This window comes from Mercurialis annua, linkage group LG5 (genome assembly GCF_937616625.2).
Source record: "Mercurialis annua linkage group LG5, ddMerAnnu1.2, whole genome shotgun sequence".
NCBI classification, from domain to species: Eukaryota; Viridiplantae; Streptophyta; class Magnoliopsida; order Malpighiales; family Euphorbiaceae; genus Mercurialis; species Mercurialis annua.
The window spans coordinates 6954752-6976947 of record NC_065574.1 but is presented as its reverse complement, the minus strand read 5'-3'; the positions used below and the strand labels follow the sequence as shown (position 1 = coordinate 6976947).

At 28.0% G+C, this 22196-nt stretch overlaps 2 protein-coding genes and 1 long non-coding RNA gene across 5 annotated transcripts; all 3 read right to left on the bottom strand.

Annotated features, from left to right (window-relative positions):
- Nucleotides 1-756: 756 nt before the first annotated feature.
- Nucleotides 757-4120, bottom strand: LOC126680796 (F-box/FBD/LRR-repeat protein At5g56420-like). 2 transcript variants are annotated; one of them, XR_008790754.1, is made up of 4 exons: nt 3077-4120; nt 2247-2422; nt 1989-2074; nt 757-1060 (listed from the first exon to the last, which is right to left on the bottom strand). XR_008790754.1 is itself a non-coding variant. In XM_050375988.2 (3 exons), exons 1-2 carry the CDS (start codon nt 3983-3985, stop codon nt 2255-2257), a joined length of 1077 nt encoding a protein of 358 aa, XP_050231945.1. In that variant the 5' UTR covers nt 3986-4118; the 3' UTR covers nt 757-1060; nt 2247-2254. The 2 variants fall into 2 exon arrangements, 1 of the variants encoding a protein (XP_050231945.1); XM_050375988.2 differs by lacking the exon at nt 1989-2074 and having other exon boundaries at nt 3077-4118.
- Nucleotides 4121-10393: 6273 nt separating this feature from the next.
- On the bottom strand, nt 10394-13069 carry LOC126680790 (F-box/FBD/LRR-repeat protein At5g56420-like). Of its 2 annotated transcripts, none has more exons than XM_050375976.2 (3): nt 11973-13069; nt 11141-11316; nt 10394-10666 (listed from the first exon to the last, which is right to left on the bottom strand). In XM_050375976.2, the coding sequence occupies exons 1-2, from the start codon at nt 12927-12929 to the stop codon at nt 11152-11154; spliced, it is 1122 nt and encodes a 373-aa protein (XP_050231933.1). In that variant the 5' UTR covers nt 12930-13069; the 3' UTR covers nt 10394-10666; nt 11141-11151. The 2 variants fall into 2 exon arrangements, with proteins under 2 accessions (XP_050231933.1, XP_050231932.1); XM_050375975.1 differs by having other exon boundaries at nt 10394-10669; nt 11973-13068.
- Nucleotides 13070-17294: 4225 nt separating this feature from the next.
- Nucleotides 17295-18375, bottom strand: LOC130015581 (uncharacterized). The gene is made up of 2 exons (XR_008790762.1): nt 18298-18375; nt 17295-17595 (listed from the first exon to the last, which is right to left on the bottom strand). It is a non-coding gene; the product is annotated as an uncharacterized LOC130015581 (long non-coding RNA).
- Nucleotides 18376-22196: the final 3821 nt, after the last annotated feature.

Genomic DNA, 22196 nt, shown 5'->3' with positions numbered 1-22196 from the left:
ATTAATTAACCCTCTTTTTCTTTGCAGAGGGAAAACCGGTACGATTTGATTAAGTAACACAACTCGATCCATAATGGAATTCGCCAGCTTAACTAACTCAAAGTGGGGATCAAAGAAAGAGAACCTCAAATAGTTTGCCTTGGTCTATATAAACTACTTTATTTGCAAGCCTTAAAGGTACTTGTTTAATTAATTAATAAAAATTATAACTTATAGAATACATTTTTAAAATTAATATGAATAGTTTGAATTTTTTTTTTAAAAGTTAAAATTCATATTTATATATGAAATACATTATCTAATAAAATTTACAATATTTCACAATAAAATTATAACTTATAGAATAATTTCACAATAAAATTTATATTTATATATGAAAAATGGGGATCACGACGTCATGAGGGGAGAGCAATGGCGATAGCATGCGGGAAGAGCAGGGGTGACAACGTGAGAGGAGAACAACGGCGACGACGTGAATGGGAGAGCAGCAGCAACAGAAGAAGGATGGTGGTGGTGTGGTTTGAAAGATGAAATTTGATTATAGTGGTGGCCGCTAATGGATGAAATAGAAGGATAAAATAAATTAGGGTTTTAAAGAATTAGGAGAAAAGAAAATGAATAACGAAAGAGAAAATAGTCTTTGCGTAAATATAAAAAAAATGTTATATTTTTTAAAAAATGATAATTAAATTGTAAAGATAAAACCTATAAAGTATTCTTGTAAATATTTTACCCATTTAAAATGTAGGGTGTAAATTTCCCAAGATGAAGAGCATAAGCTTAACTACTGTAGTGGAGAAAAGTTATATACAAGACTCGCCCAAGAAACTATTAGCAAATCAACCAAAAGGAGGAATACATAGAAAAACAAAGCAATAGCCACAACTGAGCACAAAAATATTACTAATTAAGCTAATGAAAAAGCTATGATGCCTTTGTTGTAACTTGTAGTTGCTTACTTGCTCGTGCATTCAAAAACGAGGAATAGCTCTTGCGGAAATAAGTCGAAATACAGACATACATGCTGCTAACCTTCCTGGACTTGCACAATATGAACCAACTGCAATCATAATACATATATTTAGAAACTAAAACAATATTTTACCAAGAAATATGTGTAAAGGGAGACAGTAACAAATGAAAATCTAATCCGCTGATAAAATTTTGTTCATGGAAACAACGAAAACGACATGTGACTAAAAATAAAAGCATTGAAAGTCCATCTCAATTCAGAAGTTTGAGAAAAAAATAAATTCATCGACTTCTATTAATAGTAACCCTTGATGGTTTCATTGGATAAGAAGATCACTATCATAGTTCAAGAAGATAACTTATGAAGTAAATTTATATGAATCTTCTGAAGTAACAGAGAAAAGCAGATATTCTCAAAAAACAAAAAAGGAGTAAAGCAGATTAAGCCAACTCATACTCTATTTTCACATCAATACGAAAAACTGCAAGCATTCCCATGGATATTTAATAATCATTTAACTAATACATTGAATCCCTAAAGTATTAATTTCAGTTACAGCTTAGTCCATGACTTTTAGTGGTGAAATGCTTCTCTCAAAATCATGCACTTGATCAATTTTCACCAGTAACAGATCAAAGAGAAAAATAATTGACTTCAAATTCGCTTATTAAAAAAAAAAAAGCTTCCGTCCTAATTCAGCAGATAGAAAGTCCATCCCAATTCAGAAGATAGAAAAATAAAACTTCATGCATAAAGTAATGCCATTTTATGATAGCAATCCTTGATTGTTTCGATGAATAAAAACTTAAAAAGATTAGTGTCATATTTCAAGAACATATTATTGAGTTATAAATAGTCAAACGAGTAAAATTGAGTAAATCACATTTAAACCAACTGGTACTTCATTTTTACACTAATGAAAGTTGTAAGCATTCCCATGGAAATTTTATAATCACATTTATCTATACTTTTACAATGTAGTTTAGACCATGATTGTTAGTGATGAAATGCTTACCTCAAAAATCATGCCTTTGATCAAATTTCGCCAGCAAACAGTTCAAGAAGCAAGGGTCTTATTGACTTCAAAACAAGGACTTATATCTATAGTGAGATAACTTTCATATATGTTATAGTAATCAATCAAAATAACAACCGAGTTATAATAATCATTCACCATATCTTATATCAGAAAAGTACATAATCCTATTAACATCGATAATCTGACCAAAACTCTGTTGAAATGACTTACAGGAACAAGGGTTTTTGTAATTACCTTTGCAACTATTCCCAGCATATTTCCAGCAATGAAGAGTCCGTAAGAAAGTAATCTAAGATAAAGCTGGGTATCTTGATGTTCTTGGAAAACTCATTAGTCTTCACCTTCAGAGACTTCAGATTTGGATACTGTGAAGGGTGCTCATTCAGCAAAGAAGGAATGAGGGATAGAACCTTCAAACATCAAACCGTCAGCTAATAAGCTAAAGGCCTAAAACAATGCCTTCAAAAAACAGTGGCAACTACATATGTAAACATAAAATGTTTGTAAATTTAGAAGTTATTGAGAAAAATATATTACATATAACAAAAAAGAATCTCGACTCTATATGTACATCATGATACCTTTGAATTTGTGCTCAATGTGATTGATTATATCATAAATGGAGAACTTTTATAAAAAAAATTGAAACTTCAGCAATTACCAAATGAACCTACTGTAAACATCCATTTAGAACATATAAAAGGAAGAACAGAGATCCATTTTAAAATTTCAAAGATGGAAACTGTAGTTGTTCATGTATGTAAGATTTTCCACTTCAATTAATAGAACTACTAGCAGAATTCAATAAGAAGTACAAATAAGTATGCAGACTAAGACAACTAATGCATTTTCACTTCAATAGGACAATATGCAAGCATGCTCTTTATTTGTATGAAGAAGACATAAAAGAGCTTATCTTCAAAAAGAGACCTTAACAAGCATTAGATGCACCTCTATGTTAAGATGAATTCCATATTTATCAATTGATAAGTTAGCATGTATCAATTTATTGTAAAACCACAAATAAAGATGTCATAAATATCATAATAGAATCATGCACAAACCTCGATGACACGCATGGATAGTGTGACGTTTTTTGCAATATGAAATGCATTGAACATTTGGAGTACTTCGCGGGCAAACTTCTGTTGGTTATCCTTAGAATAAACTCTATCCAGTCCACAGCACAGATCAATTTCAATTTGGTCCAGAGAACAAAGATTTTTGGTAGAGGAGACTAAAGCAGCATCTCCGACAAACTTGAATTTCCTAAGCTTTGGAGCCACAATAACAAATTCACACTGGAAATCAAAGAAGTCGTCCGGGTGATTTAAAAAACAAAAGTTTTTCAGATTTGGAGCAGAAACACTGAAATTATTTTGGATGCCATCAAAGTATATGTTTTCAAGTATTAAAGTCTCTAGATTCGGAATACTTGAAAACACAGTCCCATCAAAATCTGAAAAATTAATAAGATGCAATTTTTTCAAAGAGGGCAACTCTAAAGTTTTAGGCAATAGTATGCTTGCTTCTTCAAAGTGATCAACAGAATTAAGTTTGAGAGTTGTTAAAGATGTACAGCCATAAAAACACTTGGGAAACTCAATGGGAATTTTAGGACAATAAGGGTTGATTGTAAGACGTTGAACTTGATGATTAACTGCATAATACAACCAAGATTCAACCACACTGCCTTCAACCTCAATACTTGCATCATAGACAAAATTCTTAATGGGTATAGAATTTCGACGCAAAAGAACTTGATTGATGAAGTTAATGGAATATTTTTCTGTACTATCATACCCGACAGTAAAATTAAGATAGGGACAAGAAGTCCACAAGTACCTCCATCTTTTCGACAAAACACAGGTTCTGACAACATCGGTTGCGACCGCGAAAGAGAAGATATGATGAAGAAGACAATCTGGTAACTGACTGATCCTATCAATTTTCTTTCTGTTGTTCGCTACCATTTTCCTTTTCCTCCCTGAATCGGAACAGAGGAAAAACTATAAACCCTAGTATCAGTATGTGAGGGGGTAATTAATTTTCGAACGACTAAATGAAAATTGGTAACTCTTTTTCGAACGACTCACCTGGTTTACCATCTTTCATTAAAAATGATGAAATATTTCCTTTTTAACGGTTTCACTTTATGAATATTTTTTCGTTTCATTTTAAAAGGTTTATTTTCTATTTTAAGATATTTTATTTTTAAAGACATTTCTCTATTTTTTTTATTACACTAAAATTCTTCAATTATCAAGCATTTAGTCATCAGAGAAAAAACTGCATCATTGGCAGAAATAAAATATGAAAAAAGCACAATAACATATGATTTCTTAATTTTTATGTAAAATTTTTTTTTTTTGTCAAAGGCTAAACTTCATTAATTGAAGAAATGATATATACAAATAGGAAATGACTGCTCATCACCAATGAGTAAGTCATTCCAAAAGTAAATGATGAGAACTGCAAAGCAGTCATCCACAAGGGCTTTTTTAGCCACCGAATGGGCTACCCAAATTAAATCTAATTTCTAAAAATTTGAAATTAGATCAAGAATATCAACTAAGACTACTCTAACAACTTTGTCATCAGACGACGATGGTCTGAAATCAATAACTCGTTCATTGCTGTTCGTAATCCTAGTGCCGCCACCACCATTGGTTCTATAGTGCCAAGAAGCCGTCGTGCCTATATCAAAATTGAAAAAGCCAAATAGTAGGAAAAAATAAAATAAATAATTTGCCATTAAAAATAGGTCTATAGTTACTTTGTTTTTTTTAATAAATAATACTTTATCCACTTATTACTATTTGATGAATGTGATGACATTCATCAAATAGTAAAGTAGATAAAATAAATTAAATACAAAATAACTATAGAAACGGCCATTAAGAGTTAAATGTTATATGTTACCGCCATCTAAAACAAATTGTATACGAAACAATTACTAAACGGTCAAAAATCCCAATTTAAAATACCAAAATTTAATGAAATATTAGTTAGTTTTTAGACATAAGACCAAGAAAAACTTGAAATAAATGTATATGAAAAATACCAACATAATCATCCAATTTTATAGTTAATCATTATTTTATAAATTTAAAGCGGAATTGTACATTTATATTTTGAAAATTTAAACAAACTAATCTCCATATGAAATATATTTATATTGCAAACAATATATCTAAAATTATCAACCAAAATCCCAAAAAATTATAGATTTTTAGAGATTTTTAATATTGTGATAAAATTCATGCCAGTTAATAAAATATTTTTGTAAAAAACAAAATACATTTTATCAAAAATAATTTTAACTTGATAAAAGAAAACAATTAGAAACACTAATAAAAAATAATGAAACAAAACAGTGACATAGTATAAAATAAGGTGAAATAAAAAAAAGAACGGACTAACCAGAATTAAGTGTGCATATGATTGCAGATACCTTTCACCGGTGTTGAATAGCTTTAGATGCCAGCCAAAATTTAAGATATGCCAATACATAAACTTTACACATTTAAAGCATCTACAATAGATTCTTTATTTATTTGTAAAAAGTGTAAATGTAAAATAATGCTATAATAAATTTTTTATTTTTAAAATTACATAAAGATTCAATTTAACTCTTCAAATTTGGAAAGTTAAAACAACTCTTTATATATATATATATATATATATATATATATATATATATATATATATATATATATATATATATATATATATATATATATAGCATTTATCACTTCTTTCACAATTATTTACTTTTTGAAATGAAACTTTATATTCTCTAAAGATTGAGAGTTAAAATAAATAAAATTGATTTTTATTTTTATTGTTGAAAAAGGTTTTTTTTATTTAAAAATACTATTGAGATGCTTTAAAGGGAAAGCGCCAAATGTGATATACAATCACGCCAAAAAAATAATACAATTTAAAAGTTTTTTAATAAAACATTTAGTGATAAAAATAAAATTCTGCAGTAGTAAGATTACTAAAATTTAATTTACATGTAAAAATTAATTGAAATAATATTCATTCTATAAAAGAAATATAGATTTCTCCCATGCATATAAGAAAATAAATATAATTTATCTAATAAAAATGAAAGTATTGTGGTTTCAATATAAATCACCAACTAGTTTAAAATCAATTTGAAGAAAAAAATTGGTAAAATTAAAAAAGAGGAAAATGATATGGAAGGTGTGAACTTCCAAAGCAATTCAATTTGTTCATCAGTTTTTACAAATTTTTGGAATATAAGTATAAATTGAATATTGGTAAAAATTGAAGATTTTGGTAGGTCAAAAGTACTAACAAGAGTTGTTATAGATCCGGCACCCCGAGAGAAAAACTGATGGGGGTAGTAATGGTGGTGACAGTAGCGGTTGTATTATAAGTTTCTTCATATACAATGAAAATGGAAACAGTTTTTGACGGTTATTTTATGAACAATAATTATTTTCAGAATAAAATAATGATACCCGTACCAGAATTTAATACTTCAAAACCAGAAAATTCAAGTTCTTATTGATACTCTTAAATACTTGACCGTTACTTATCATTTACCATGCGAATTTGAAGCCGCAGCTTATTCGGGGTATAATTAAAAAAACATGGTTGTAACTTAATTATCAATAACTGTATGTAAGATTAATGATTAAAATAAACCGTAATGATATATATGATTAGTGTTAAAATTCAAACCTGACAGTGGAGGGACATGAGCGGCAAGATGATGAGGATGATGATGATAGAAGTAGAACCACCGTCAACTTCTCTGTATTAACGAACTAATTTTGGATTTGGAAATGCAAAACATCCCTAATGGATATATTCTATTTCCTGTTGTGGATAATTAACCAACGGGAGATTGTTGATTAAACTCTATAATTAGCTAAAAAACTTGAAAATTATTGGTTAGGTCTTTAGATTTGAAACTTTAAATGGGACTTTTGAAATATTAAAATATAATGTAAAATTAGATGGGACTTTTGAAATGAGATGTAAGAAGTATTAATTAGTTAAATTACAATTTTATACAATATTTTACCATTCTTTAATTAAATTATTATAAACTAATTTTAGACATAATAATATTAAAATATATTAATCATCTATTTTTTTATAATAATATATTAAAGTTAATATAAAGATATTATTTCATAGACAATTTTACGAGATGGTAATTTTACAAAATGATAATATAAAAGCATTATGCAAATAGTTTTACGAGAAAATAACACAAAAATATTACATTGATAATTTGATAAGATGGTAACATAAAACAATTCCACATATAATTTTATGAGATAAAATAGAGCATTTGTGGAGGCAACATAGTCATTATGTTCACTAATTTTAGTTTTTACATTGTGATAATTGAAAGAAATTAATGTAACATTTATTTTAGCTAATTTGATCCATTTTATTGTGTTAATTGAATAAATTAATATAATATTTATTTTTAACAAATTTAATATAAAATAATTTTAAATCAAACTTTTATAATAAAAATTCAGTAGTATTTAATTTTATTTAAAGTTTAAATAACATTATATATAGAATTCAGACGAATATGAATATAAATAATTTTATAGGTTTAACTGGTAGAAATATATAAAAAAATATTAAAAAATAAAAAATATCTTTTTGTGAAAGATTTGGTGATTCACATTAAAGTGAAGTTGGTAAAATTTGACCAAATAAGAAATTTTTGATGCCTCTTAATGAAACTAGTAATACAAATGTAAACAAATATAAGAAATATAAGAAAAGTCATTTTGGAAAAAAAATTAGGGATTTTTAGGCATATACCTATAAAACACCAAAATATTCTCAACAATACCTTTTGACCAAAATTAGTTAAAATTTACGGTTTGACTAAATATTTTTATAAAAATACTTTTTTTATTTGCAAAAATACGATTTCAGTTTACTAACGGTTTACTAACGGTTTACCAAAAATCTGTTCACTATAAGTTTACTAACAGTCTATTATCGGTATACTTAAAAATCAAATTACTATTTTTTAGTTTTAAATTATAAAATGTTAAAATGAACTATTACTTAATTTACTATCAGTTTACCAACAGGATTATAAAAAATGTATTAAATTAGTTTCAAATTTATTACTTTTATTTTACAATAAAAATTAGTTTACTCTAGATTTACTTAAAAACAAATTTACTAATGGTTTACTAAAAAAGTTAAGTTAGTTTACTAACAGTTTACTAACTATCAGTTTGCTGATTTTCTGACAGTTATCTATCGGTTTACTACCGATATATAAAAGAAACTAAATTTTAGTTATTAAATTGAAATATATAAAGTTTATAGCCATCTATAAAAGGAGGGATAGTTTAGGTATCCGATAATCAATTACCTATAAAAAAAGAGATGCTAAACAGTAATTTATTTATTAATAAATTAAGAATCTTAAATAATGGTATTGCAGCCTTCTACTTTTTTGACCTTTGAAAATTCTATAGCTTCTTCCAAACCAACCCAAAAACAAGCTTTTAACATAAGGCAAATTAGGAGCCAACATTTCCTTCACTAAACCCTTATATTCCTCCACCATTCCCTCCCATGCCTTAGTCTCTTCTCTAATTTGCCTCCTCAACAAATTATACTTCGTTTCTCAATAATTTTGAACTCCAATTTCACCTCTTTATTAGCTACTTTTTAAGACTTTTGAAAAACAGAGCTGAAATTCAAGGTGGGTCTTCGATAAAAACTCTTCTAGGTGATTCCTGATGCAAAAGTTGGTGATTATGGTTAGTAGGTAATTCTAAATTAATCAAAAATTCAAGCTTTTGACGGTTTTTAATAGGCTTTTCTAGAACCGTGGCCGGTAATGAGCGGCGCCTACTTGCAGAAGTGTAAATTCCAGTCACTGTACAACTTCGGATATTTGAAGTCGAACACATGTGAAATATCTGCTGGATTATCTAAACTTACATAACCAAATGGAGAAGAAACAGCATGAGCTGCCGCGACAGAAACGGGGGAAAGCGGGCGCTGTCGAAGAAGGGCAAGAATCTCTGCTAATCGTATTTATTAATTTTATTAACAGTAAAATTAAAAAACAAAAACACAAAAATTGAAAGATATTGAAACTATACTATATTTTTGCAACAAAGCAACCCGCGTCGTAATTTTGAGAATATTTATGGTTTTGGCGGTGTACTGTCTAATTACCTCAAAAATTTATGTTCTTTATGAATGGTTGCATTAATAATCCAGTTTGATAAAATCTTATGGAGGAAGAGTCCAATCAATAGAACTAGATGGAGGCAATGAATCATTCATATTAGTCGGATGATCTAATATTCAACTTGCATTAAATTTTCGTTCGACGTTCATGATCACAGTAATTTTATTCCAAGCCAAACTAAATGAAAAACATCTACCAGTTGGAGTAGAACGATAAAAGATAAAATGGACTCAACAATTTGAAAATGTTAGCATTCGAAAAAAAAAAATATGACTTATGGATTCTTCTTAACCATAAAAATTGTATTTTAAATCAAGCTTCAACCATTCATTGAGTAGCCTCAAAGAAGGTATCCCACTATGAACACAATGCTAAATAAAAAATTTAATTTAGTTTCTATTTAAGTCCAAAGAAAGATAAATTAAAAGTAGTTTATCAATAAATTTATTATGTTTTTGTATAAAATATTTATAGGGATTTACTTTATTAATTAATAAAAGTAACAACTAATAGAATAATTTTTTTAAATTGATTTATCGAATAGTTTAATTTTAAAAAAATTAAAAAAGTAATATACATTATTCAATAAAATTTGAACAAAGGGTCAACGCGCCCCCTGAACTTGTGACACGGGGTCATCTAACCCAATTTATATTTTTTTGAGCAATTAACCCCAAAACTATTCATTTTTGAGTCAAATAACTCCAAAACTCTTCATTATACTCGCATTTCAAATACATCAAAATAACAAAATAAAATCACTGAAAACAACAAAGAATCCATACTCTTTAAGATTCGCATTGATATCTTTTCGAGCCAAAATAAATGTATATACATCTCCCTAATGATAAAGGGGAAATGAATTAAATCCTTTGAGAACAGTGGCATTCGGAACAAGAAAAATACTATGGTTTATTGATTTTTCTTCACCACAAAAATTGCATTTTAAATGAAGAGAAACATTAAAGGGCGAAAAATCTAGAGTGAAGAAAAAAGGTTACACAATATAAACCATAAAATAAAGAAAATACATTCAGTTAAAAAAAAGATTTTGTTTTTGTTTTTTTATACGAGTATAAGAATTAATAAATGTATTCAATTATTAATTTTTATAAAAAAACCAATAAATTTAAATAAATAAAGGAAACAAGAATTTAACTCATCCAATTGACTATTTTATCAAAAAAATAGAAACAAACTTTTTTTAGGAAGTGTATAACCAAACTCAACTAAAAACCAAAGCTAACATCAAAATGTTCTCTTTCTTCCAAATCTCACCAATCTAACATGTAACAATGCTGCTGTTGTTTGCACTGTAATTAACTTGTAGTTGCCTGTGCATTCAAAAACGAAGAACAGCTCTTGCGAAAATAAGTCCAGATACAGACACATGCTGCTGACCTTCTTGGACTTACACAATATGAGCCTACTGCAATCATAATACATATATTTAGAAACAAAAACTATAATTACTAAGATATCGTGTAATGGGAGACAATAACAATTAAAAATGTATGCGCCGATGAAATTTCGTTCATGGTAAACAACATGCAACTAAGAATGGAAGCAGTCAAAGTCGATCTCAATTCAGATTGGAGAAAATATAAGTTCACGCATAAACAATGCCCTTTTAATGATAGCAAGAAGTCCACTATCATATTTCAAGAACATAACTTAGGGAGTAAATTCCACAAATCTTATGAAGTAAAGGAGTAAAGCACATTAAGCCAACTGATACTCTACTTTTACATCAATAAGAAAAACTGCAAGCATTCTCATGGATATTTAATGATCATTTGACTAATACATTGGATCCCTTAAAATTAATTTCAGTTGTAGTTTAGTCATTTCACCAATTACATTTTAAATGATTTATAGGAGAAATGATCTCATTACTTACCTTTGTAATCTTTACCAACATATTTCCAGCAATGGAGAGCTCTTAAGAAAGTAATTTAAGATAAAGGTCGGTATCTTGACATTCTTGGATGACTCACTACTCTTCAACTTCAGAAACTTTAGATTTGGAAACGGCAAAGGGTGCTCATTCAGAGAACAACGAATGTAGGATAGAACCTTCAAACATGAATCATCAGCTAGTAAGCTAAAAGGAGAAAACAATGATTTCAAGAAAACTTTGACAATTACATATATAAACAATTAATAATTGTAAAAATTAGAAGCTTGCTAGACTAGATGAACATACTGCAAACATTCAATTAGAACCTATAAACAAAAGTGCTTATAACTGTCTACAAGTAGCAATCAGAGAGATCAGAAATATCAAAATATGTGAGCTAAAAACAGAACATAAATTCATTCTAAAATTGATGCAAGACTGTAGTTGTTCATGTATGTAAGACATTCACTTTAATTAAAGTTTTTAATTGATAGAACTACCAGCAGAACTGAATAACATGATCCATGAGTTGATTTAAAAGTGATTGCAAACAGTGAAGCAAATCCAGTGGAGATTATGAAGTACAAAGAAAGACGTATGCATACTAAGACAACTAATGTAGTTTTACTTCAGTAGGACAATATGCAAGACTTGATTTGTATCAAGAAGAAATAAAATAACTTATCCTAAAAAAGAGGCCTTAACAAGCATTAGATGCAACTATATGTTAAGATGAATTCTATAAACATCAATTGTCAAGTTAGTATGAATTGATCTACTATAAACCCACATAATCGGTGCCTTAAATTGCATAATAGAATCAAGCACTCACCTGAATGACATTCGCGGACAATGTGATGGTTTTTGCAATATGAAATGCATTAAGCATTTGGAGCACATCGAGAGCAAACTTTTGCTTTTGCTCATCCGTACGATAGAGGCGATCCAGTAATTCATGGCTTGGCAAATCGACATCAATTTGGTCGAGAGAACAAATATTCTTAGTAGAGTAGAGTAAAGGAGGATGGCCAACAAACTTGATATCCACAAGCTTTGGAGCCATAATAATAAATTCACAGTTGGGATAAAACATTAGTTCAGCCATACTTAAAATATCCAAGCTTTTTAGATTTTGAGCACAAACACTGAACTTCCGAATACGATCCATCCATAGCTTTTCAAGTTTTAGGGTCTCGAGATTCGGACAACTCGAAAAGATACTCCCATCAAAATCTTTAAATCTAACAAGGTGCAAATTTTTCAAAGAGGGTAAGTCTAAAGTTCTAGGCAATGTCATGCTTTCATAATCACAGGTAACGAGTTTGAGAGTTGTTAATGATGTACAGCCAAAAAAGCAATGAGGAAACCGAGGGGGCAAATTAGGACAATAAGCTTCTATTATAAGATGTTGAACTTGATGCTTAACTGCATAGTATATCCATGATTCAACAGCACCAGCTTCAACAAAATTAAGGGAGTTATAGAAAAAATTGTTGATGGGTGTATAATTTCGACGAAGAAGAACTTGATTAACAAAGTTAAAGAAAGATTTTTCTTCGGAGGTAGTAACCCTAGAAAAGGTGGTGGAATTGAAATTAAGATTGGGAGAAGAAGTCCATAAGTACCTCCATCTTTTCGACAAAATACAAGTTTTAACAACGTGAGCTGTGTCGGAGAAGGAGAAGATGTGATGGAGAAGACAGTCCGGTAATTGACTGATTCTGTCTTCTTTCGTTTCGTTAATTTCCTTCATTGTCGTTCTCTTTCTTTTTCTCTGGTTTAGTAACATTTTCTTCCCTGATTCTGAACAGATTACGCCTCTTTTTTGATTTTTTTCTGTTTTTTTTAGGTTTTATTGATGAGATAATTACACCAAATCACTCAAAATCTGAAAAGTTTATGTTAATAACCCATTTTTTTTTTTTTACAGAATTCTCTCAATTTATAAAAATAGTTTGTATGTCTACCTTTTAATATTTCACTTTCCTATATTATCCCTATGCTCCATTATCCTACTGTGTTTCTATAACACAGAATAATTTCCTTCTTGCTCACGCGTTATCACACTGTCCACACTGATTATTATCCCTGCTTGCTAATGGATTGCCAAACTGATTATTCTTCTATTGTCCTACTTGCTCTTACATTAACCTTCTCATGCATTACCTATTTACCTGCTCATACATTATTTTATTTTAATTCATTTCTTTAATCATTTTTTTAATATTATTTTACTTTTAAAAATGTTATAAATATATACAGAAGTCACTTGTCTATTATTTTTATTTAATTTTTTTTTCATTATTTTCCATTTAATTTTCCTTTCTATTTGCAATGAAAATAAATTTATTTTTACATTATAAACAGTTGGACCACCGCCGGTCGACGACGGCAACCGCCGGACCAAACCAACAGTGGTTGGTGTTCACTGTAAATTAAATATGGCTAGATATCAATTTAAATTAAATTTATTATAACTTTAATATTAAACTAGGCTAATTAAATTTATTTAATAAAAATTTATACAATAAAAAAATAAAATATACATATATTTATATTTTACACTCTTTATTAATGCATAAATAACACTAATAAGATATTCCACTTTTTAAATTTGAAAAATATAGTGGTTTGTCGGACCCGAGGTGGTTGTGGTTGTATACGTGGTAGTGGGGGCCGTTATAGCTTGTGTAAACTCAATATGAACTCAATATCAACTTAATATCAACTTTAAGTAAATAATTTAAAATAAGTTTTATTAGACTATTTAGAAATTAAAATTAACTTATTCTAATTAAATTAATGCTAGTGTAAATTAAGTATAACTTAAATATTGACTTAAAATAAATTAATTTAAAATAATTTTTTATAAAATTTAAAGTAACTTAATCTAATTAAATTAATTAATTAAATATGAAAACCCAGTATAAACTAAACATCAACTTAAAGTAAATTAAGTTAAAGTAATTTTTTATTAAATTATTATAAATTAAATAGTAATTTTAACTAATTAAATTAATTTACTAAAAATTTACATTATTGAAAACCAGTATATAAAATGGTATATAAACTAATTAAGAAATTGAAAATAAACTATTTAATTTTTTTTGTGGTAGTATTTTTAAACTTAATGTATTGAAAGCATATCAACTTAATGTTAATTCAATGTAAACTCAGAATAAATTATATAAAAATTATTAATAAGCTAATTATAATTTTAAAAATAACTTACTATAATTAAATTAATTTATTAATTGTTATTAAAGTGACAAATAAATTTATGTTAAATTGAAAGTAAACTTTTTTAGATTTCCCGTAGTGGTCGGTGTAAACTAATATAAATTCAATATGAACCTAATGTAAACTCAATGTAAACTTAATATCAACTCATTGTGAACTTAATATTAACTCAATGTAAATTTAATATCAACTCAATGTCAACTCAATGAAAACTTAATGTAAATTAAATGTCAATCCGAAGTAATTTTTTTAATAAATTATTATAATTTTAAAAATTAACTTAATATGAATTGAATGTAAACTTAATATCAAATCAATATAAACCTAATGTCAACTCAATGTAAACTAAATATCAATATGAAGTACATTTTTTTAGTAAATTATTATAATTATAAAAATCAACTTAATACAAATTAATTCAATGTAAACTTAATATCAACTCAATATAAACCTAACATCAACTCAAGATAAACCTAATGTCAACTCAATGTCGACTCAATGTCAACTCAATGTCGATTTAATGTTGACTCAATGTCGACTCAATGTAAAACTAATATCAACTTAATGTAAATGAAATGTCAATCCGAAATAAAAAATTTAGTAAATTATTAAAAGTTTAAAAAATAACTTTTTTACTATGTTGGTTAATTTTTTTAAAATCTATACTAGCAAAAATAAATCAATAATAGATTTAAAATAAATTTTAAAGATTGTTCACGGTGGTTTGTGTAAATTTAATGTAAAAAATTTAATAGTAAATTTTAAAGATTGTTCACAGTAATTTATTAAAAAGTTACACTATTAAAAAAAATTATAAAGTGACGGATAAGCTAATAGTAAATTGAAAGTAAATTTTTTAAAGTTTTTCGGAATAAACTTAATATAAACTCCATATGAACCTAATGTAAACTCAATATCAACTCAATGTAAACTTAATATTAACTCAATGTGAACTTAATATTAACTTAATGTAAACTAATTTAAAATTAATTCTTAGTAAACTGGTTACAAATCTAAAATTAAGTTATTCCAATTTATCAAAAAAAATAAAATATTAAAAATAAATTTATAAGTGATAAATAAACTAATAGTAAATTAAAAAAAAAGAAAAAAAAATTACAATTCTCAATATAAACGTAATGTAAATTTAATATAAACTTGAAATAGCTAATATATGAATCCACTAACTTTAATTTCTTAAAGATAAAAGGGACATTAAAATATATACAGTCGACTTTGATGGCTGCCTCATAAACTCCGTTAGATGCTCACTCTCTATATACAAGAAACTGTCGACAAATAATTTTATTTTTTCATATCAGTTGCCAAGAGAAATGGAACACGAGTTAATTTCCATGAATCAGATTGAATTCAATCATCTATTATTTGACTAGAACTACTCCAAGAAAGTTAAATTATTTATTAACAATAAAATAACTAATAACTGGAATCATATTTCACTGCTAGCACCAAAAGCTCAAATAATTTAAAAAGAATAATCAAAATATTGAATGGCTATCTCTGTTCATTCAATTAAAGTGAAGTCTATTCCAAGCAAAGCAAAAACTACATAGCTTAATTTTTAGACCTAGTACAGTTCCAATTCTCATTTAGGAGACCCTTTTCCATTTTTTTTCCGATTGTAAAATGTAATGAGAAAAGAAAAGAAGGCAACAAAGTCAAATCTAATAGTCAAACCAATATATTATGAAATCCTTAAAAGCTTATGAAAGAAATTATTAATTTTTCAGTTACGAATCCAAACAAAACCATTTACAAATTGACAGGTCAATTTTTTTTCTGTTTTCGTTAAGAAGGGGGTATTCTCAAAAAAAAATTAAGAAGGGAGTAACCTTCAATTTAACAGATGACACTAACATCTATTGCTGAATTCAAGTCGTCGATCAAATCATTAAAAAGGAGGGAAGAAGAAACAAAATTTGTATCACTGTTGGAGCTTTAATGGCAGAAGTATGAGAGCTTGAAGATGAAAGTAAATTTTGTTTGTTTGTTTGGAAAGAATCTTATACGATTTTGTGCTTGAAGGACATGATTGTCCTATTTATTTTACTTTTAAGTTTGTTATGGGTTATTGAGGGAATTGTGAAAAGTTTTCTATTTAATTGAGAGATTTTTGCCAAAAAAATAAAATTGAGGTAAAAACATTAGATAAGAACACTTTTGAGGGATTTATGTAGATTACCCTTTATTGATTCTGATATGTCAGCTCTTTTTAAGGTTAAATTACTCACATCTATCATAATTCACATTTTCATTTCTTTTATTTAAAAATTAAATAATATGATATTATATTTTTATTTCCGTTAATAGTTTAGTTATTTTGTCCATTTTTAATGTAAATCATAAAAGACGAAATAAAAAATTTAATTTAATTATTAATACTTAATACTTAAATTTTTAATATGCATGAATAAATATCATATTTATTATGAGATTTAATGGATTAACACTTCAATTCAATTTTTGATATTTTAAAAAAAGATGATCTTATCAATATTTGATTATTTAATAAACCTTCAATTTAGCATCTTAAATGATTGCAACCTTGACTGTGTCAGGCACAGAACCAAGTACTCGAGCTAATGAATGAGCAACTTGGTTCACAAACCTCTTCACAAAGAAGGAAAAATATGCATAAAGTATACCCTTTTAATGATAGCAATAAGAAGATTACTAGCATATTTCATACTGCACTTTTACATCAATAAGAAAAGTTTATAGCATTCCCATGAAAATTTAATAATCATTTGACTGCATATTTATTTCTTAAAACAATAATTTCAATTGCAGTTTAGACCCTGAATTTTGGTGGTGAAAAGCTTCCCTCGAAATCATTCACTTTATCAATTTTCACCAGCAAGACAATAAGGACTTAAGTCTATAGTAAGAGAAGTTTCAGACAAGTTTTAGTAATTACCTAAAATTACAGCTGAATTAAAATAACCTGTCACCATAATTTATATCAGAAAAGTGCATAATCCTATTAACATCGATAATTTGACCAAAAATTGATTAAAATGTCCTTTCACTTAACAAATTTCGAGCAACGGAGAGCTCTTCAGAAAGTAATTTAAGATATCTCTGGGTATCCTGACTTTCTTAGATGACTTACTACTACTCTTCACCTTCAGATACTTCAAATTTGATAACTGCGACGGGTGCTCATTCAGTGAAGTAGGAATGTATGATAGAACCTTCAAACATAGAACCATCAGCTAAGTAAGCTAATAGGATAAGACAATGACTTAAAGCAAACAAAGGCAATTAAATATGCTTTTCTATTAAACATCTAATAAATACAATTCTTATACATGCATGCCCTATGTGATTTTAGAAGTTTGCTAGACAATATAGATAACTGGTAAAAATGTGAAATGAAAAATATAACAAAAAGCGGACCTCAACTCCATACATATACATAAATCGCAATACCTTTGGATTTGTGCTCAATATGATTACTTATATCATAAATCGAGACTTTTATAAATGTAAATTTGAGACTCCATCATTTACCAAATGAACCTACTACAAACATTCATTTAGCTAGAACCTATAAATAAAAACACATATCACTATCTAAAAGGAGCAATCAGAAAGTGAAATCTACTTAAAATTAAATGATGTATCAGAACATATGAGCTAAAAACAGAATAATAAAAATCCATTCAAATAAAGAGGCTGAAAGACTCTAGCCGTTCATGCATATAAGACATTCCACTTCAATTAAATTTTTTAGTAAATAGAACTACTAGCATATTCATTTACATAATTGATCCACTGAAAAAATTCCATGGAAATTATGAATTCTATAAATATCAGTCGACAAGTATGAATTAATCTACTTTAAAATCACATGTACCGATGCCTTAAATTGCATAATAAAATAAAGCACTCACTTGAATGACACTCTTTGATAATGTCATGGTTTTTGCAATCTGAAATGAGTTGAGCATATGGAGCACTCTGATATGATCATGGTTGTCAAACCCGAACCGGACCGGCCGGTTCGACCGGAAAACCCTCGAACCGGCCATATCAACGGTTCGGGTTGCACTAAAAACCCTTATAATTATAAACCCGCGGTTTTTTAATCGAACCGGCTGGATAACCGCTGAATTGGACCAATTAACCGGTCAAGTAACCGGAAAATCCGGTCCGGTTCGGTAAATCACTTAAAAACCCAAAGCCCTTATTAGAAAAATAAGGAATTTAAATGTCATTGGTAGGATTTGAGCCTTGGTTGTTTATTATTTTTAGTGGAAGCATTCAATACCACCAAGCTAACTTGCTATTTATGTCTATGTTTCTTATTATATAATATATATATGATTATTAATAGTTAGAATTTTTTATTTTTTTATTTTTATAATACGGGTTTAATTCCGGTTGAACCCCGGTTGAACCTTTAACCCTTGACCCTCTAGTCTCACCGGTTTTATCACCGGGCCGGATTTGACAACCATGGATATGATAGAAGCAATCCTGTTTAGTGATGCTCGGCAGATTAATTTCAATTTGGTCCAGAGAAGAAAGATTCTTGAAAGACAAGAGTTTCGGAGGATAACTATCAAACTTGATTGATAAAGTGTATGAAAGATGTTATTTTGGAAAATTTTTTGAAATTGAAATTAAGAGAGGGAACAGAAGTCCACAAGTAGCTCAATCTATGAGACAAAATACAAGTTTTAACAGCATCGGCGGCGTCGCTAAAAGAGAGGATGTGATGGAGAAGGCAATCCGGTAACTCACTCAGTCTGTCTTCTTTCGTATTCTCAATTTCTTTCTTCTTCTTCTTTCTCTGCTTGCCTACCATCTTCTTTTCTCTCTCGGTACTGACTGAGCAAAAGTGTCCACTTAAATCTGATTGGAGAATCAATTTTGCCCCCTGAATTTCATAAAAATTAATATTTCCGTACCTCTTGTTTACAAATTGGTTTTTTAAGATTATTTAGTGAAGTGAAGGAGTTATAATTTTTACAAATAATTTTGTACTCCCTCAGTTTTTTTAGTTGTCCATTTAGCAAATGAATTTGTCTACATTTAGTTGTCCATTTACAATTTCAAGATAACATTAGCTATTATCTTCCAAATTTAACCCTCTCTAATAAATGACTATATAACTCAATTTACAAAGCATTTATTATATAGTGGAGTTATATTAGTATTTACTCACTCCTATTATTTAAGATAAAAATTCCACTATCTTAATATGTGCAGTTTTGACTAAATGGATAACTAAAAAAGAACGGAGGGAGTAATTATTTTTTTCACAAAACTAACATACGTGGAATACCGTAGACGGGTGTATGATCAAATGGATGTATGTCACATACAATGTTATCAAAATTTGGATGGTTTGTAAAAAAAATAAATGGTGGTTATATTAAATAGGTTGGTATTTGATTAAAAAAAAGGAATAAAAAACATATGTGGCTCAGTTATTGCCTATGTTTACAGGACGAAAGAACAAATGATTCCCTAATATTAACATAAGAAATTATAAGCGTAACACTTGCGTAGACTTCATGGCTACTCACGCTCTTAGCTATTCCCTTAAATTAACCAAAAAAACAAGTAGATTAAAATAATCAGTCACCATAATTTACACACCAGAAAAAGTGCATAATCCTATAAACATCGATAGTTCGACCACAATTAGATAAAACAACCTACACAACCAAATATTTCTTTACTTCAATGTTATGCTAAATTTCAAATGATAATGGAGAATAAGATGGAAATAAGAAAGCTTCAAATAATAAAAAATGCACAAGTTGCTACACGGAATTGCTAAAGCTATACTAATAATTTTGATTGTTCGTTGGATCGTTGTCACATAGAAAACGTAATATTTGATGCAGTTGTTTGAACTTGGGCTTTTTATATAAAATACTGTTTTTTCTCCAACATTTACTTTTTTACCATCCCTTCTAAATCTTTACATTTCATACCAACTTTCTTTTCTTTTATACTGATTTTTGAAAAAAACTTTACTTTTTAGATTAACTCCCATTTTTCAATATTTTTTTCATCATTTTTGATTTTTTTTTCACCATTATATTCCTGCATTTAATATTTATCACATATTTTAATTTTAATTTTTTTTATTTTTTTGATTTTTTGGATTTTTTTTTGGATTTTGACTTTTTTTACTGTTGATGTTTTTCGCCAGTTTTAATATCAATATGAAATCAACACGAAATCAACATATGTGATAAACTAACTAATTTAAATTTTTCAATCTTCTTTTACACTAATTTTTATTTTTTTAATATTTTTTCAATTTATTTTATTTTATTTCACATATAATGTGTTCTTTTTCGTTAATGATAAAATCAACTAAATATCAACATAATATCAACACAATATCAACATAAGATCAACATTGTAACATTGCATATCATTATTTTCTTCTTCACCAATACTAAAATCAACAAAATATCAACCGAAAATCAACACAATGTCAACACTGTAACATTATAATAATTCAACTTCATTATTTGTCTTCTTCCCCGATATTATCATATCATTATCTAGTCTCAATTTAATTTAATTTAATTTTTTAGTTTATTTCACAGACAATATTATCTTATTTGCCAAAGTTAAAATAAAAAAAACGGTTGATATCAACATAATATCAACACAAAATCAACATAAAATCTACAACACTGTGACATTACAATAATTCAGCAATCAATCATCATTAACAAATCGTTCTGCAGAATATAAAAAAAACGCAGAAACACAAAAAAATGCAGAAATAATAGAATTTTATTCCATAAAATTGCAAAATTATTCTACATAACATGAAATGAGTATTAAATTCTTTAAAGATACTCTTTATACATGTTTAATGGTGAAAAAACAGTAAAAAAATTAACAAATTATAGATCTGAAAATGAAAAAATTAACAAAAAATTCCAGATCTGAAATCAAAACGATAAAAGAAAGATGACAGCGAGACGAAGACGGAACGATGGAGGTGGAAAATGGAAGAGAAACGATGAAAATGGAACGATGGAGGCGGATTGGTGCGAAGAACAAAAGGTGAGTTGAGAGAGAGAAATTTGAGGAGAGAGAAAATTATTTGGTTTATGAGTTTCTGACTTGGAGCAGTATATATATGATGTCCGTAGAAAAGTAATAATTTTCAGCATTCATAGTAGTTTTCATATTGAAAACTGTGACCCGTATAAAAGTTATATTTTTACAAAAGATATATGTTTATGTGAAAAGCCCTTTGAACTTTGTAGGTTAACTTCCATTTGTTAACTAGTACCCATGTCTGACTTCAATTTTTGCAGCAACATGTTCTCGATTGTTATTTTTAGTTTTAAACAAGAACTCCAGTTAAGCAACTGTTAGCAATTCAACCAAAAAGACAACCATGTAAAACACTAGTAATGGACACAACTTAGAAATTTCGAACTAGCAAGAATCCTTGTATATAAATAGATAGTGGCATTCCATTGTAAAATAACTCAAGAATAGAAATTTTGCTTATTCTCAATTACTCCCATTTTATTCAACAATTATAAATGGAGACCGATTTTGTTTGAAAATACAATTGTAGACCTTCAGCATTTACCAAATGAACATAGTGCGATCATTTATTTACAACCTATAAACATGTAAGCTAAAAATAGAATAATAGAAAAATCCATTCAAATAAAGAGGATGCAACTGATGAAAAGACCTTCCACTAATTAAAGGTTCAATAAATAGCAACAGCAGAATTCATCAACGTATTTAATCAGTTGATATAGAAATCGAATTACAAATAGTGGAGCAAACT

Coding starts and splice junctions, on each gene's coding strand:
- LOC126680796 (XM_050375988.2), bottom strand. CDS start 3,985: ATGGTAGCGAACAACAGAAAGAAAATTGATAGGATCAGTCAGTTACCA. Junction 2,423..3,076: donor TATCCATGCGTGTCATCGAG/GTTTGTGCATGA, acceptor TGATGTTTGAAG/GTTCTATCCCTCATTCCTTC.
- LOC126680790 (XM_050375976.2), bottom strand. CDS start 12,929: ATGTTACTAAACCAGAGAAAAAGAAAGAGAACGACAATGAAGGAAATT. Junction 11,317..11,972: donor TGTCCGCGAATGTCATTCAG/GTGAGTGCTTGA, acceptor TCATGTTTGAAG/GTTCTATCCTACATTCGTTG.